General features: G+C 38.6%; 1 protein-coding gene across 2 annotated transcripts in view; it reads left to right on the top strand.

The window, feature by feature from the left end:
- Positions 1-13,933, top strand: part of RALGAPA2 (Ral GTPase activating protein catalytic subunit alpha 2) — a 246,852-nt gene that overhangs the window by 162,146 nt on the left and 70,773 nt on the right. For both annotated transcript variants that reach the window (XM_075203830.1, XM_075203831.1), the window contains exon 37: positions 12,350-12,477. In XM_075203830.1, coding sequence (XP_075059931.1) covers positions 12,350-12,477 — 128 coding nt within the window. The remainder of the gene's footprint in view (positions 1-12,349; positions 12,478-13,933) is intronic.

Raw genomic sequence — 13,933 nt, 5'->3', positions numbered from 1 at the left:
AACCAGGTAAAATTGCCAAATCTATTACGTCTTTACTAGGCTTCCAATGTTTTAGAGGGATGTTTCCACAGTACTCTAGTTTTATTTAAAAAAAAAAAAGTCTCTTCAGAGTTAAATTTCACAAACAGGATTTAGCATCAATAAAAAATTAAATTATTAGGACCACATGGCAAAAAAATAACCCTGTATGTAGAAATGTATTTTGTTGGGGACTTAGATTACATTCCGACAAATTAAAATTATCAGTAATTGTAAACCCGTCCTTTTTTTTGTCACTTTTCCACTACTTCTTTTTTTCCACACTTTTTGTGTCCTTTTTGTTGTTGTTTTTTTTAATACCATCTTTAGTTAGGTGGAAGTAAGGATGTTGGGTTTCCCAATTAAAGCTGTGGATATATATGTTGCATGCCTGCCACATATTTATTTCTGCATAGCAGCAATCAGAACCATACAACAGGAGTATTGGATCAGTTTCAGTTATGACTTTTTGAGATGCGCTCTCTGCCCTGGGCTTCCTCCTGCCTAAAGATCCAATTACCAATTTTGTAAGTCTGGACATATCACTATAAAGTAGAAAGTTGCTTGTCTATTTATTTACCAAAATTATGTATTCTGTAAGAGATGCATTAATTACAGTAGATTAATTCTAGAACGCTTCTGTACACCTAATTGTAATACTTTTGCCAACATCATAGTGAACGAGTGAACTGAATTTCAAAGTACTTTAATGACTGTTGATTTCAGTGTTTTTTTCTCAGTCCCTCATTTATCCTGCAGTCAGGGTCCTTGACTGTGCTTTCTTGCACTTGAGACTAGGCTTTGATCACACTGTTTCCCAAGTAGATGAATGCAGAGAAGTCTGATATATTTTCAGTCGTATCTTATGTTGCTCTCAGCTCTCAGCTGTGGCTGTGGTTCGCAAACCGCCGAGCATTGTGTTTAAGGTACTCATCTACTTCTACAGTTCTTTGCAGATAGCGTATTTCTAACCCCTTATGTTCTGGGAAGGCCCGCTATTGTCACAGTTTTATCTATTTTTACCATTTTGTAGTCGTAACACATCTTGGTCCACTACATTCTGAGAAATTGTATATCCCAAATCTCACAACAATGCCTCCTCTTTACTCTAAATCATGTCTCAAGATCCTGGGGCACAACCAACCCCTCTAAAAATGTAGCTGTGTTCCCTTCTCAGAGGCGCATATCTAATATATATATAAGCCTAGTGGCGTGTATTAGTCTGTGTGTGGAAAAAAAACAACAAGCTGCAGCGCCACCTGCTGGGCGGAGTTGTACAATGACCTACTAAATTCTTAGCATTATCTAATATATATAAAAGGAAAAAAGTCTAGCGACGTGTGTTAGTGTGTGTGTGTGTGAAAAAAACTATTTTCTCAGAAAGGGCTCATCCAATTGACGTGAAATTTGGTATACTGACATCATTTGACAAAAAAAATTAGAATAGTGAAGTCCGTTAACTTACATCATCCCCCCTTCCCCCCGTGGGAGGGGTAGTAAAGGCTAAATTTACGAGTTGAGGGGTCAAACTCATTTTCGTGAGGTAATTTTACTTCATGAACACACATTAAAAAGGGCGCTTGCGTCGGGAGGTAACGCTCTTCCCCTGAGGAGGCCTGGGCTAGGCCCAAATGCATGACAAGAACCTTTTTAAGACCTTAAGTAGCTTGATTTGACTAGAATGCATGAGTATCATGCACGGGTTAACTTGTGTGTGTGTTTAGGTATATGTATATATATATATATATATATATATATATATATATATATATATATATATATATATATATATATATATATATATATGACACCCAAAAAATCTTTAAGCTATAAAGCGCTTATTAAAAACCAAACCACAAGTGACAAGCAGAAATATAAAAATAAATACTTAATTTTGTAATAGGCAGCTCCCCAGTCGTTCAACACCTGTCTGCAAGTGTCATACCTAGTAGCTGAGATACAAAAAGACAGGGGGCGCCAAACATAGTGTATTAAAAGTGATTACAAATGTGAAACACTCTCCACACATAGGTAATACCCGTACCGAATAGTTAATATATCTAGGCCAAGATAGGAAATCACTCTGATGACACGGAGTTGAAAAAGTCTTTATACAAGACGAAAAGCGTCGGAGAGCTGTTCTTGTCTGTATCCTGTGACCTTTGTGGGATGTGTTTTGGACGTTGCCGGCTGGAACTCCTACTATCTGGGCATGTGCTAGAGGACAGATAAGCTTGTTTTTATTATTCTTATGTACGGGCATTTGTTTTACTGTGTTGCAGAGATTTTTTTGCTGCCATTAAATACATGTTTGCTCTGAGATATTTTGATATCTTTTTACGTTTTTACGTTATCACACTATTGTGGCTATATTTGAGTCTGCAGAACCTTGCCAATCATCAGGATCATGATCGGATGTGCTATTTGAGAAATAGGCTCGCTGAGAATTTCCAGTATTCCTTCTGGTGTCATCAGAGTGATTTCCTATCTTGGCCTAGATATATTAATTATAATATATATATTTCTACTATACTTCAGACACGGGCATTAAAGTGTATGTAGGCTTAAAGTCAGAGGAGGGTGAGATGTCACGTGGATAATATTATTGGAGGCTACGGATCGTCTGTGATAGAAATATTGCAAGAAACAAGTCCTGGACATTTGTACAAGAACAAAACAACTGCTTACAATATTTCTGTATACAAGCTTTTCCCATGGATAAGGGGGATCTGATCACATTAAGCTCACATTTAACCCTGTGCTTTATTTGTTAATTCTAACTCCAGTAGCGAAGGCTTGGTACACACTACAGAAAATTTCTCCCAATGCGATATTAACGATTTTGCCAAGAACTGACAGTCCCGATCAGCATGCTGATTCCTGTGTACACACTATTGAAGTTTTACACAATTTACATTAGATCTGTGCTTTTCATCTGTCATAACCTTCAGCTGAAAAGATTGTGACGCTGCACACTCCATAGACATCTATGGCCACTGCCAGTGGTGAGTGCATACACAATGCAGGATTGGAACAACGTTATTCCATCATCGAGTGAGATTTTTTAGTCCGGTTTAAAAATCAAATCAAACGATACGATGTGCTTTGGAATGATAATCATTCATTGTTGGAGCGTACATACTAATGCCACATAGGGTTTAACGGTTGTTATCTTGTGATTGGCCCGATAATCGGGTGAAAAACCTTGTAGTGTGTACCTAGCCTAAGTAGTAGGCTGTTCCCATTGTATACCCTTCAATGACTAATTTGTATATTGCATGTGTGATGTGAGTGCCTAGTGAGTATACCAAAAAATTCCATGTAGTTGTGGTCTTTTACTTTCCAAAATAGTTTAATAGTTTATTAATAAATGGTAAACCATTGTATCTTATGAAGAAGGCACAATATAGAGTCATGTGCTTTGCACTTATGCCTGCATGCATGCAAGTAAATACTTGACCATCCTTGTAAATATGTTTTTATTTGGTCAATTGTATTTACAACGTACAGGCTGCACAGTGGATTCTAATGTGGCACCATCTTATGCAAATATTTTTATGTTCCAACAAGAGATTTTTTTTTTTTTTTCTGAGTTACAAATTTTGTCACAGACTTTTTCCTATACTAGGTATCGTGCATTGTCCGTTTTGATGAGCTAAGAGCACAAGCTATGCTCTACCATGCAGAGTATAAAGGTTATATGATCAGAGATGAGCACACCTTTTGTGGCAACCTAACAAACTCTACAGCCCTTAGTGCTTGTTTCCAACAGTGTAGGGTTCTGGTGACTCCATAATGTTGTGGTTCTCATGTTTCTGACATGGTTTGGGTGCTGTCATTCCCTTAGGAAGCAATATCAATGCTAATTTCTGCTTAATATTACAGTTTGATCATCTTCACTCTATTTTGTTGTGACAGATGTCTTTCCAAACGGCAACGAAAGACAATGAAAAAAGCTTGAAAGTGTTTTCCACCAACAGCAAGTGTCAGTTGAGTAACTTCCTTGTAGAAGAATGCTGCTGCATCTCTCCTATATAATTCCAGGCATACAGGCAATATTGGCTACTCATGGTGGCCCAACACCTTATTAAAGGTTATCCTACATTTAACTGCCTCACAAACACACACTGAGACCATTTCAACATACACCAGTCTTTTCTTTTGCCTGCTATGCGCCTTAACCCGTTCTGTCAAAAAACATTTAATTATGAGACCTAGTTAGTTAGATCTTCCAGTTACCCCTCACACAACCACAACCAACTTCCTTAGCTTGGTGGTGTCTTGCTAGTTTGTTCTGTGGAGAGTTCTGACCTGGTGGTGGAGGATAGCTTCTCCTAATCCAGCGTTGTTTGTTTACTCCTAAATCATTCTGAAAGTCACTCTGTGACTTTCAGAGCCACATTAACAATAATCCTGCCCATTTAATGTCTACCAATTAATGCATTGCACTATTTGTTATCCATATGGGAAACTTGATAATCCAGGATCATGGACAGTTACACAGCCTAAATGTTGGTCATACCTGGATTTTGAGAAATTTTTATTTCCAATTGAAATAAATTATTATTATTATTATCCTTTATTAGGCGCAACAAGAGTTCTGCAGCGCCGTACACAGCACAAACAGTAGACTAAACAAGGTGACACATTACAAACGGTAACAAAAAATACCAAAACTTTAGAGACTCCAGGCAGGCTAATGCAGTAAAGACGGAGCGGAAGAGCAGGTATGGAGAACAGAGGGAAGAGGGCCCTGCTCAAATGAGCTTACATCCTAAGGGAGGGTAGACAGATCTCAGGCACACAGGGAGCAAGTTGAAGTAAGTGGGGAGAGAACAGGGCGGCGGGAGGAGAGAGGCTGTCGTGCTAGGCAGGAACCTAGCACGACAGCGGTTCCTGCCTTCATAATGTCAAATGAATTTCAATTTGTGATCCTTGGAAAGGTGTGCTTGCTGGTAGATGCCCTTACCTAGAGGTGCATATTGGGCCATAGTACACATTTATAGGGGCTGCAATAAAATGTTAAATATGTGGTTATGTAGAAAGTACTAAAGGAAAAGAAGTACCTCTTTTGCAGAAATGCTTTAAATCACAACATAAAAAATCCCCATGGGGACAGAAGTGTGTGCACCAACCCAAAGCGGTGGTACGGCTATTCCATGTAGGGGTCTGGTCACATCACATAAGGAACGAGTCATGCCCCTCCCTTGGCCACCTTCACTTTTGTAGTAACATGCCCCTCCCTGCACCTCTGTAGTAACACACACACACACACCTCTATAGTAATGAATTTCCCCTCTCCACCATGTGGCAACACATAATGCCCCCACCCCCATATATACGACATATTCCTCCTGCAACTTCGCTCCTCAGAGTGAATCTCCTTCATTCTGGTTCGCTGACAGGCTGACCTCATTGAGGAATGGCCGTCTGTCACTGCAGGTGCAGAGGTAGGGACTTGGAGCGCCCTCAGCTCACCAGCCACAATAAGACATGTCCCCCAGCTCCTCACACATTTCCCCACTGCTTCCCCTGTATATTTCTTATCTTCCTTCCACAACTCGGCTCCTCAGAGTGACTTATTCATTCTGATTCGCTGCCAGCCTGACCTCACTAACAAACTGGATGTATTTACTGTCCCCTTTATTCAGATCCTAAATAAAAACTGCACATGTAATCTCAGTCTTATCTGTATTGAATATGAGCAGCTGTTCAGTTTGTTTTCCTAAAGATACTCCAATCTTTGAGGTTCCCATTTCATTGTAATTTGATTTAAGATTGTCTGTGCACCCACCCCTTCAAATGAAGCTAACACTCAATGGGTTAAAATAATAACAGATGTACAATACAGTCAGAATTTGTGAGGCAAATTTACAATCTAGTTTTTGGTGTCTACGACATTAGGAGATAATCTAATCTATCCAAACTCACAAGAAGTAGTGGGATTTGAACCTGGATTTCCAGTATGTGTCTGTGCCAGGCAGTATTGTTAAATACTGAGCTACTCATTTCATGCTCAAGCGCCAATAGCTGTGAAAAAGTCAGACTTCCACTGACGAAACGCGTCAGTAGGACAATTTCGTATCTCATATTTAATACCAGGTTTTACAAATAGACCTTTGGAAACTACATCAGTGTGAACACAGCTGATCATATGAAGACTGGAATTTTTATATGATTTTATAAGAGGTATGCTCAAACAGCGTGAATACTAGCGAGGAGGAGCCAGAATGTGGAACTTTGGCTGTTCCAACAACTAGGAGGGGACATCTTTCTCCCTAACAGCTACACCACACTACATCGAGTGAGATCCCTACAGATACTAAATTTCAATAGGAATACTAAATTCATGGTATCTTTATAAAGATCAGACGTTGTTGTATTAGAGCCACTGATGAACCACTAACATACATTTGCCTACTGTATATTCTATGTGAAATGAGTGAACTGGCCATTTACTCTTAATAGAGACTCATTTTCACCATAGCGCTTTTTGAAGAAGTTTGCTCAATCATTTATACATGCAACTGTGTTTACTCTGACACAAGTGCGCTCCTTATACCTTTGACTTGATATTTTCCCTAGTCTGGGTAACCTGGTTATACTATGATATCTGCAATATTTATACTATCAATTTAGGACTTGATAGCAATCCCTATTGTTATTTATCATATTCTATTCTAACTTTTTATGTAATAGACATCATTGTTTTTGTTTATAGTCTAAATAAATGTGTATTTTTATTAACTTAGTATGCCATATTTATGCTGTTTTTTCTGAATGTAATACATTGTAGTTCTCTGGCGCACCTCGTGTTTGTATGTTTCATCAATTTTAAGGTCTGGCACTCCTTAAAGAGGATGCGACATTGAATTGTTTATAAAAAAATTTATATAGGTTTTTATTTCGCTCCCTGGAGTAGGAGCGCTTAAGAGTTGTTTTGTTTAGATTGTAAAGCGCCAATAGAATCAATATTTGAAACAAACTGTATAAAGCAGGAGTATGGGCTCCTGAGACTGTATTCTAGCGCCCTACCTTAAGAGTCCCGCCTCCTGCTCATTCGTCAGTGAAAGCACTCATTAATTGCAGTAGAAAACATAGTGGTGCTGACGCAGAATAGGAGTAATTCACTAGTAAAAAAAAAAAAAAGAGCATGGAAAACCAGCGTAATTCTACCCATATACAGAGCCTCTCCAGATGTTTCCGCCTCTACGTATGTGCCTGGTTTGTGATAAGTCATCAGCAAGTATTTGTACCTGTCCTGTAGCAGGTGCAAACTATACTCCTTGTAACAGGCATATATGTGCCTCTCTGCATTAGCTGCATATGAATAAACACGCCTTTAGTGTACTTTGCATGTATTTGCATGGCCCATCCGTCCAATTTCCCGCCTCAGCAGGAGGGCGCAAGTACCAGAATCACTCAACTCTGCATAGGTGGCCTCTACCCACTCTACATCAGCCCCAGTATGACACCAATCACTTTTTCCTGCAGTCCTTATACTAGCAGCACAGTGCCTGATTGTCTATGTAGAGGTACCAAGGAGGGAGAAAAGGTATCCTTCCTGTTTGGTACCTACTTGTCTGTCAGTCCCTGTGCTAATATAATAACTATAGGATAAAGTGCAGGTGATTGGTGTTCCCTCCCACAAATAATCTTTCAGGATTGTCATAGGGGGAGGAGAAGCATGTTGGGGGCCAAGAAGTTGAAATGGTGCTTTCTGAGAAAAGGGTCTCCGTGCATCATGAGAAGAACAGTGTTGTTCAACACACCGACTCTTTGCGCATTTCTATACTAACAAGTCATGGATGCAATATACAGAAAATTTTCTTTTGTTTTGTGACAATAATAGTTTATGGACATGGTTAAAACATTTTAGCGGTGAACTTCCCGTTACTGTTGATTGAGTTGAAAGTAGTTATTTGAGCTTGTGCTAAGCAAGTCTTGATTTGTAGTGGTAACCCAATATTTTAAAAGCTCAAAAAGCCATCACAGAGCAATAAACTAAATTCAGACATTTCCAGGACAAGTGGGGCTGACCTTTTTTTCACCAGCAACTGACCCCATGGTGTATGGAAGAACCCTACAAGGGAGAGGTCTGTTGTTTGGTTCATCCCCTGGTATTCCCTAATCAAATGAAAAGGCTGACCTCTATCTATTATAACATAATGTTAGCCTTTTTAGTTTGCTTTTAAGTAGGGGGCACCTGGAACAGTGATTTTGTATTCTCATTTCCCTATTTTAGAGCAAGTTTTAATAGATGTCAGTCTTGCTCTAAAAAGAGTTTGAAATGAGATATTTTCTTCCCCATTTAAATAGTTTTCCAAATTTAGAAAACAGATCTGTATTCTTTTTTTTTTTTTTTTCTTTTTTTTTATTATTTTCTTAATTGAGCAATATAATTATCACAGAAGAACATAATGCAGCCTTTGCTCAACAAAGCTCCGGAGAAAGACAATAGTAAGTCTGTTAGAATGAAAGCATTCCACACGTCACAGATGTATGAGGGTATCCTAAACAATGAGGTGAAAAGCTGCCTGCCATGGCGGACAAAGAATACCATGCAGACTCTCCACACTGCACATACCGCTAGGGACATAGGACGAGCTCCCTGGGACACAGATGCCTCGTTATATTGCAGCTAGTCATCACAGATTAATTCTCAGCCATTTGGTACAATAATTTACCCATTCCCCAGTGGTTTCACTAGTGTATTTGACTGTGGGCCATAGGTCTTTGTATTGAAAAGCATCAGCTAACCCCATCTACTTTGTCTTTATAGAATCATTTTTTTTGTATTGTACAAATTTTCATAATGATTATAATACATGCTTTTTTGCAGAGTAATGCAATCTGTTTCATTCAATTATGAGAGTGTTTTAGGCTGCTGATCTGTGTAGGGGTTGGACACTAGAGGGTGAAAACTGCAAATCTGTCTACACACATTGCTTTTAATAAGTGAATGATAAACCACAGTTGTAGCCTTGACACATTTTGCGTGTGTGGTACACACACTGTTTATATATATATATATATATATATATATATATATATATATATATATATATATATATATATATATGTATATATATATATATATGTATATATATATGTGTGTATATATATATATATATATATATATATGTGTGTGTGTGTTTAGATCATCATCATCATCGTTTGTTTATATGGCATCAAACCTCGTCATACAGATAAGACATACATCGCAACATAACATGTACATGGGTACAATTAAGCAGATTAATAAATGCATTGATGCAATTAACAGAACAAATCTCAGAGCATACAAGAACAATTCAGCATAAGACATGACAGGGGCAATAACTGATACATGGGTACAGATAAGCACAATAATAAATGAATGGTTGCACGTAACAGAACAAGGGAGGGAGGATAAGAGACCATTGGAGCAAATGAGGACAATAGACTAAGTGAGGTCCATCATGGTGCAGAAGTCTGCATAATGCTAATGCCAGGATGGGGCCGGACGGTCCAGATGGTACAGAGGCCAAGTTGTCAGGTAGAGGTAGTGCAAAAGGTTGGTTGGTGCAGAGTAGAGATTGTACAAAAGGCTATATGGTGCAGGTACCCTGGTGTCCTTCAGAACCAGGCCAGCCTCTTGGGCATAAAGATTTAGAAGGTTGAAGGCCCAGCTGATGCAACCAGGTTTTTGATGGTGTGGTCATGTAGGCCACAGCAAGGGCTCTCAATTTGTCTGGGTCCAAGAGTGAAGATAGTCTGTCTGCTCACATGTTCTGGAAGGAGCTGAAGGCACTACAGACAGGAGGTCCACAAGATACTCAGGCCTGGTTATAGCAGGGCCCAGGAAAACAGAGACCCAGATGAGAAATATCCGTCCAGGAAGGATTGAGGACCCAGGAGGCTCCATGTGAAGATCCAGGCGGTTGGGCGCCCAGGAAGTCTGTGAGAGGCCAAGTTGTGGCATCTAGACGGAAGCGTGGTCTAGACTAGTTGCAGCAAACCAGATTGAAGTCTGGACCAGACTTCAATCTTATATCGAGATATCCTCTTTTGTTAGGCAACACCGCTCCATGGTTTTCAATTACACTTAAATTAGCAAAACTAAACATAATTGTAGGATATAAAGCTAGTATGTTCAGATGTAATTACGAATTTTTCTTTTTCTATTTCCTGCCTGCTTAAAACAAAAATGTACCTGTCAGATTTGTATTATCTTTTTAATAGATAGTAAATACATCATCAACATTTATTTACATAGCGCCAGCAAATTCCGTAGCGCTTTACAATTGGGAACAAACATTAATAAAACAATACTGGGTAATACATACAGATAGAGAGGTAAGAGAATCCTGCTCGCAAGCTTACATACAATGGGCATGTTTTTTAGTTTTTTTATTTTAGTAGGAACTGCTATTCTGCTTGTTATGCAGAGATGGAATCACTAGTGTAGGGATAGGGGTAACGGCAATCACAAATGCGGCCATCCTCAAAATAATCCTGTCGTGCCCCTGTCACTTCTCCCCTCTACCTGCTGCTGCTTATTCAGACAAATGACAACCATACCAAATAATGATCCTAACCAAATCAATAGGTTTGCTGTAGGGCATGCTGATTGTTTAGGGGTGGGTGAGGCAGACTATTGTTTGTTTTATTAGTGAGGAATAAAATATAGGAGGTTTTTATTAAACAGTCACTTGGTAAACAGAATGGAGTTTATAATTTGTCCTGCATTGTATTGTATTCTCTCCCAATTTCACCAAATCGTCCAAACCAATAATCCATAGGATTGGCCAATTATCTATGATAAATACATTTTAATAGTCGTATATTTTAATAAACAAGAATTCTGTGCTATGGAATGAACGTCTGTCTTTTTCATATATTTTGTATTAATCATCTGTAACTTTGATTGCTTAATATAACGTTGATGTTTACAATATACTCATGAAAATGTGCGTTTTTAGCTTTTTGGTAAATTCTTGACATCAAAAGTTTTTATATCATTCTTGCACCACAAAAGCAATACAGCTTATTAGTTTTTAAAATACTGTTTAATATATTTTAGCTGCTATTGCATTTAACTTTATATTGTCTGCTTTTAATCTTTTTATAGCTAAAGGGATGTAGTTGGCTTTTTAAATGGTATTTTAATAATTCAGAAAGCATGTGTTTCTTGTCTTTCAATACTGCTTGCTAAGTACAGCGTCCCTCAGTATCTGAGCTAGCTTTGGTCAGTTAGGGCTGATCTGCAAACATAAGAAAAGCAGAACAGATGGTGCAAATCTGGTGTCAGACCTGACCGTTTTCTCCCTGGAGGACCTTATCAAAGTGCTAGAGTGGAGGCAGAGGCTGCATACTGTCCCTTATGGTGAGCCTGCTCAGTCTGCCCTGCTGTGCCCTTCATGATAGTAGGCAGTTGTAATTTGTGAGATCGATATTGTATCTATTTTTATTTTTATTTTTATTTTATATGGGTCCTTTTTTTGTTTGCTTTTTTCTGCCTGTCTGCTCTCAGACTCTTGAGGTGCTGGTTAGATACATATCTGTCAATTTTATGAAACAGCTGAAAACTATATATTTGCTTCATACCCTTGATCAGGGAAAATGTTTCTGCTAAAGTACATGTTTTGTTTGTGATGCTTTATTACTCTATATGTCCTCTTTATCATTTGTTCCATACTACTCCAGCTTGATGTATGCAACAAAACAGATGCATGCATATGCAGCAAAATAGATTCTCCATTCATTCTGTCAGTATTCAGAACGGTTTGTGACCTCTCTGTCAAATGTCACTAATCTCTGCAGGGGCCATTCTTGTCTGCCCGCTGGAACAAAATTTAGCAAACAGCTTATGAATAACTCAAATGTATCTTCCGAATGAAAAAGCCATGTGGATTCCTGGTATTGGGTTTATTGTATGGTGGTTATATTTATTTTGATATTTAGTTAATCCACTAAAATGCCAAGATGCAGAATACACTTTATACAACTACAGCATGTAAGGGGTGTAAATTAGTTTATTATTTTGCACATGAGATAAATATTGTCTGTGTTGTCATGTAGCACACAAATACTTGATAGCTTTATTTGCACCCTGAAATTTAAAGTTGATCTAGGATATGCGCTACCCCAACAATAAATCTGCCATCACATTTTAAATTTGCCTCTCTCTCCAAAGCAACATGGTTTTGCCAAGGTGCAAATTTACTTTTTTTTTTGCTTTGCTTTCCTTAATGAATCAGGCCCATTATGTGTAAGTAAGTTGATTTGTATGTGGAGTTGTATACATGTGTTGCCCTTACTTTATGCTATTTTTTTATTTTTTTTGTAGGTGCCATTTTTCGGTCCCCTTTTTGATGGCGCTATTGTAACAGAAAAGCTTTTGCCAACTCTTGTGTGTGCAACCTGCATCAATGCCAGCAGAGCTGTCAAGTCCCTCATCCCTCTCTACCAGAGCTTGTATCCTTTTTATGTTAGTCATACTTCCCCAAAAAAAAAAAAAAGCTTTCATATTGACTCGGTAAGTGTTTTATGCAGTATTTGGTCAGATTGGAATTTGTGACATAAACGTTTTTCGATTTACACATGAAAGAAGCTCTGATAACAGCACAGGTAACAATGGTCTCCTAATAAAAGGATGTGTTACTAGTAGAAATGTTTATTGAGTAGCTGGTGGCTGCGTCTGCTAACGCATCATTTCAAAAATACTTAGATTTGTTTGTCAAAATTGCACTTTGATGCGTGCCTATTTGAGTGTAAACCTATTTTTCTGTATACATTTTAATATTCACAATGTGCCCAACACAGATATGCACCCAATTTTCACACATTTAAAATGTTACACGCACTGGTAGATTCATCTGTCATGTCACCAGAAGTAGTTCTATCATCTGACATTAGTACAGGGTATAAAGGGTTGGTTTGTGGCCTAGACACCATACTCGGTGGATGCATCTCTGGAGAACCCCTGCTTCCATGTATGTGTCATTTTTTTTTGACCTTCCTAGTGTGCTGTCATCTACTTCACAAGGTGAGAGCTCTCAGTGTCTGCCACGTTAACTAAGGCTTAGGAGCATGTTGGCTGGAGTTTTAACTGATGGCATGCGAGTGCCACAATAAATTACATTCCTTAATTTTGCAAAAGGCTAAGCAGGCTGAAGTTGTGATTGTTTGTTGGAGGTGGATGTCTGACACCTAGCTTGACCGAGGAAGACCTACTCCAGCAAGTTGCACACTCCTTCTCCTTGCCTTGCAGCCTTGAATTCTTTACTTCAACCTGCAACACTTTCTGGTGAGAGCTCAGTATATATTTATTAGGAATCGGTCATATCCCTCACCCAGACTGAACAAATTCTAATGAGATGCAGTAAATAACTTAGCCTCGGTCTATCTTCACTGTCAGCAGGAGATGTGAAGGGTCCCTGATTGGTGGCTACCTGCCTAATTTCTTGGGATGACTTTTCAACTTTCTCGACTTGTTATTTTGCTGATAAGAAATTAACATTCTTAGAACTTTATCTGTGCTTTAAAACCATACTTATGTATGTCTAACCTGCTAATACAGCCACACAGCTCCCAATGGCCATACTGAGGCTGCCACTTTATGGGGGTGAAAGGGTTAGGGTAGCACTTGGCTGCAACAAGTAAGCCAAAATAAATACCCTGCTGAACATGACATGAATAGGTTACAAGAAGGGAGCCCTCCTGTAGTGGGGAGCTTGGTGATCACAATGGATTGCAAATTTACGCTTTCAACTGACATAGAGGGAGTAAGAATAAGTATTTCGCTCATAAAGTGGATACATAGCTTCTAGGAAGATAACATGAATCTCTTTTCTGCATGGTAAATCTCGTACCCAGAGGAAACAGCTCTCTGCCTGCAACAGCAATCTAGATTGTATTGAAAATAACTTAA

Source organism: Mixophyes fleayi, chromosome 3 (genome assembly GCF_038048845.1).
Source record: "Mixophyes fleayi isolate aMixFle1 chromosome 3, aMixFle1.hap1, whole genome shotgun sequence".
In the NCBI taxonomy this organism is placed as follows: Eukaryota; Metazoa; Chordata; class Amphibia; order Anura; family Limnodynastidae; genus Mixophyes; species Mixophyes fleayi.
This window is presented reverse-complemented; position numbering and strand designations above follow the sequence as displayed.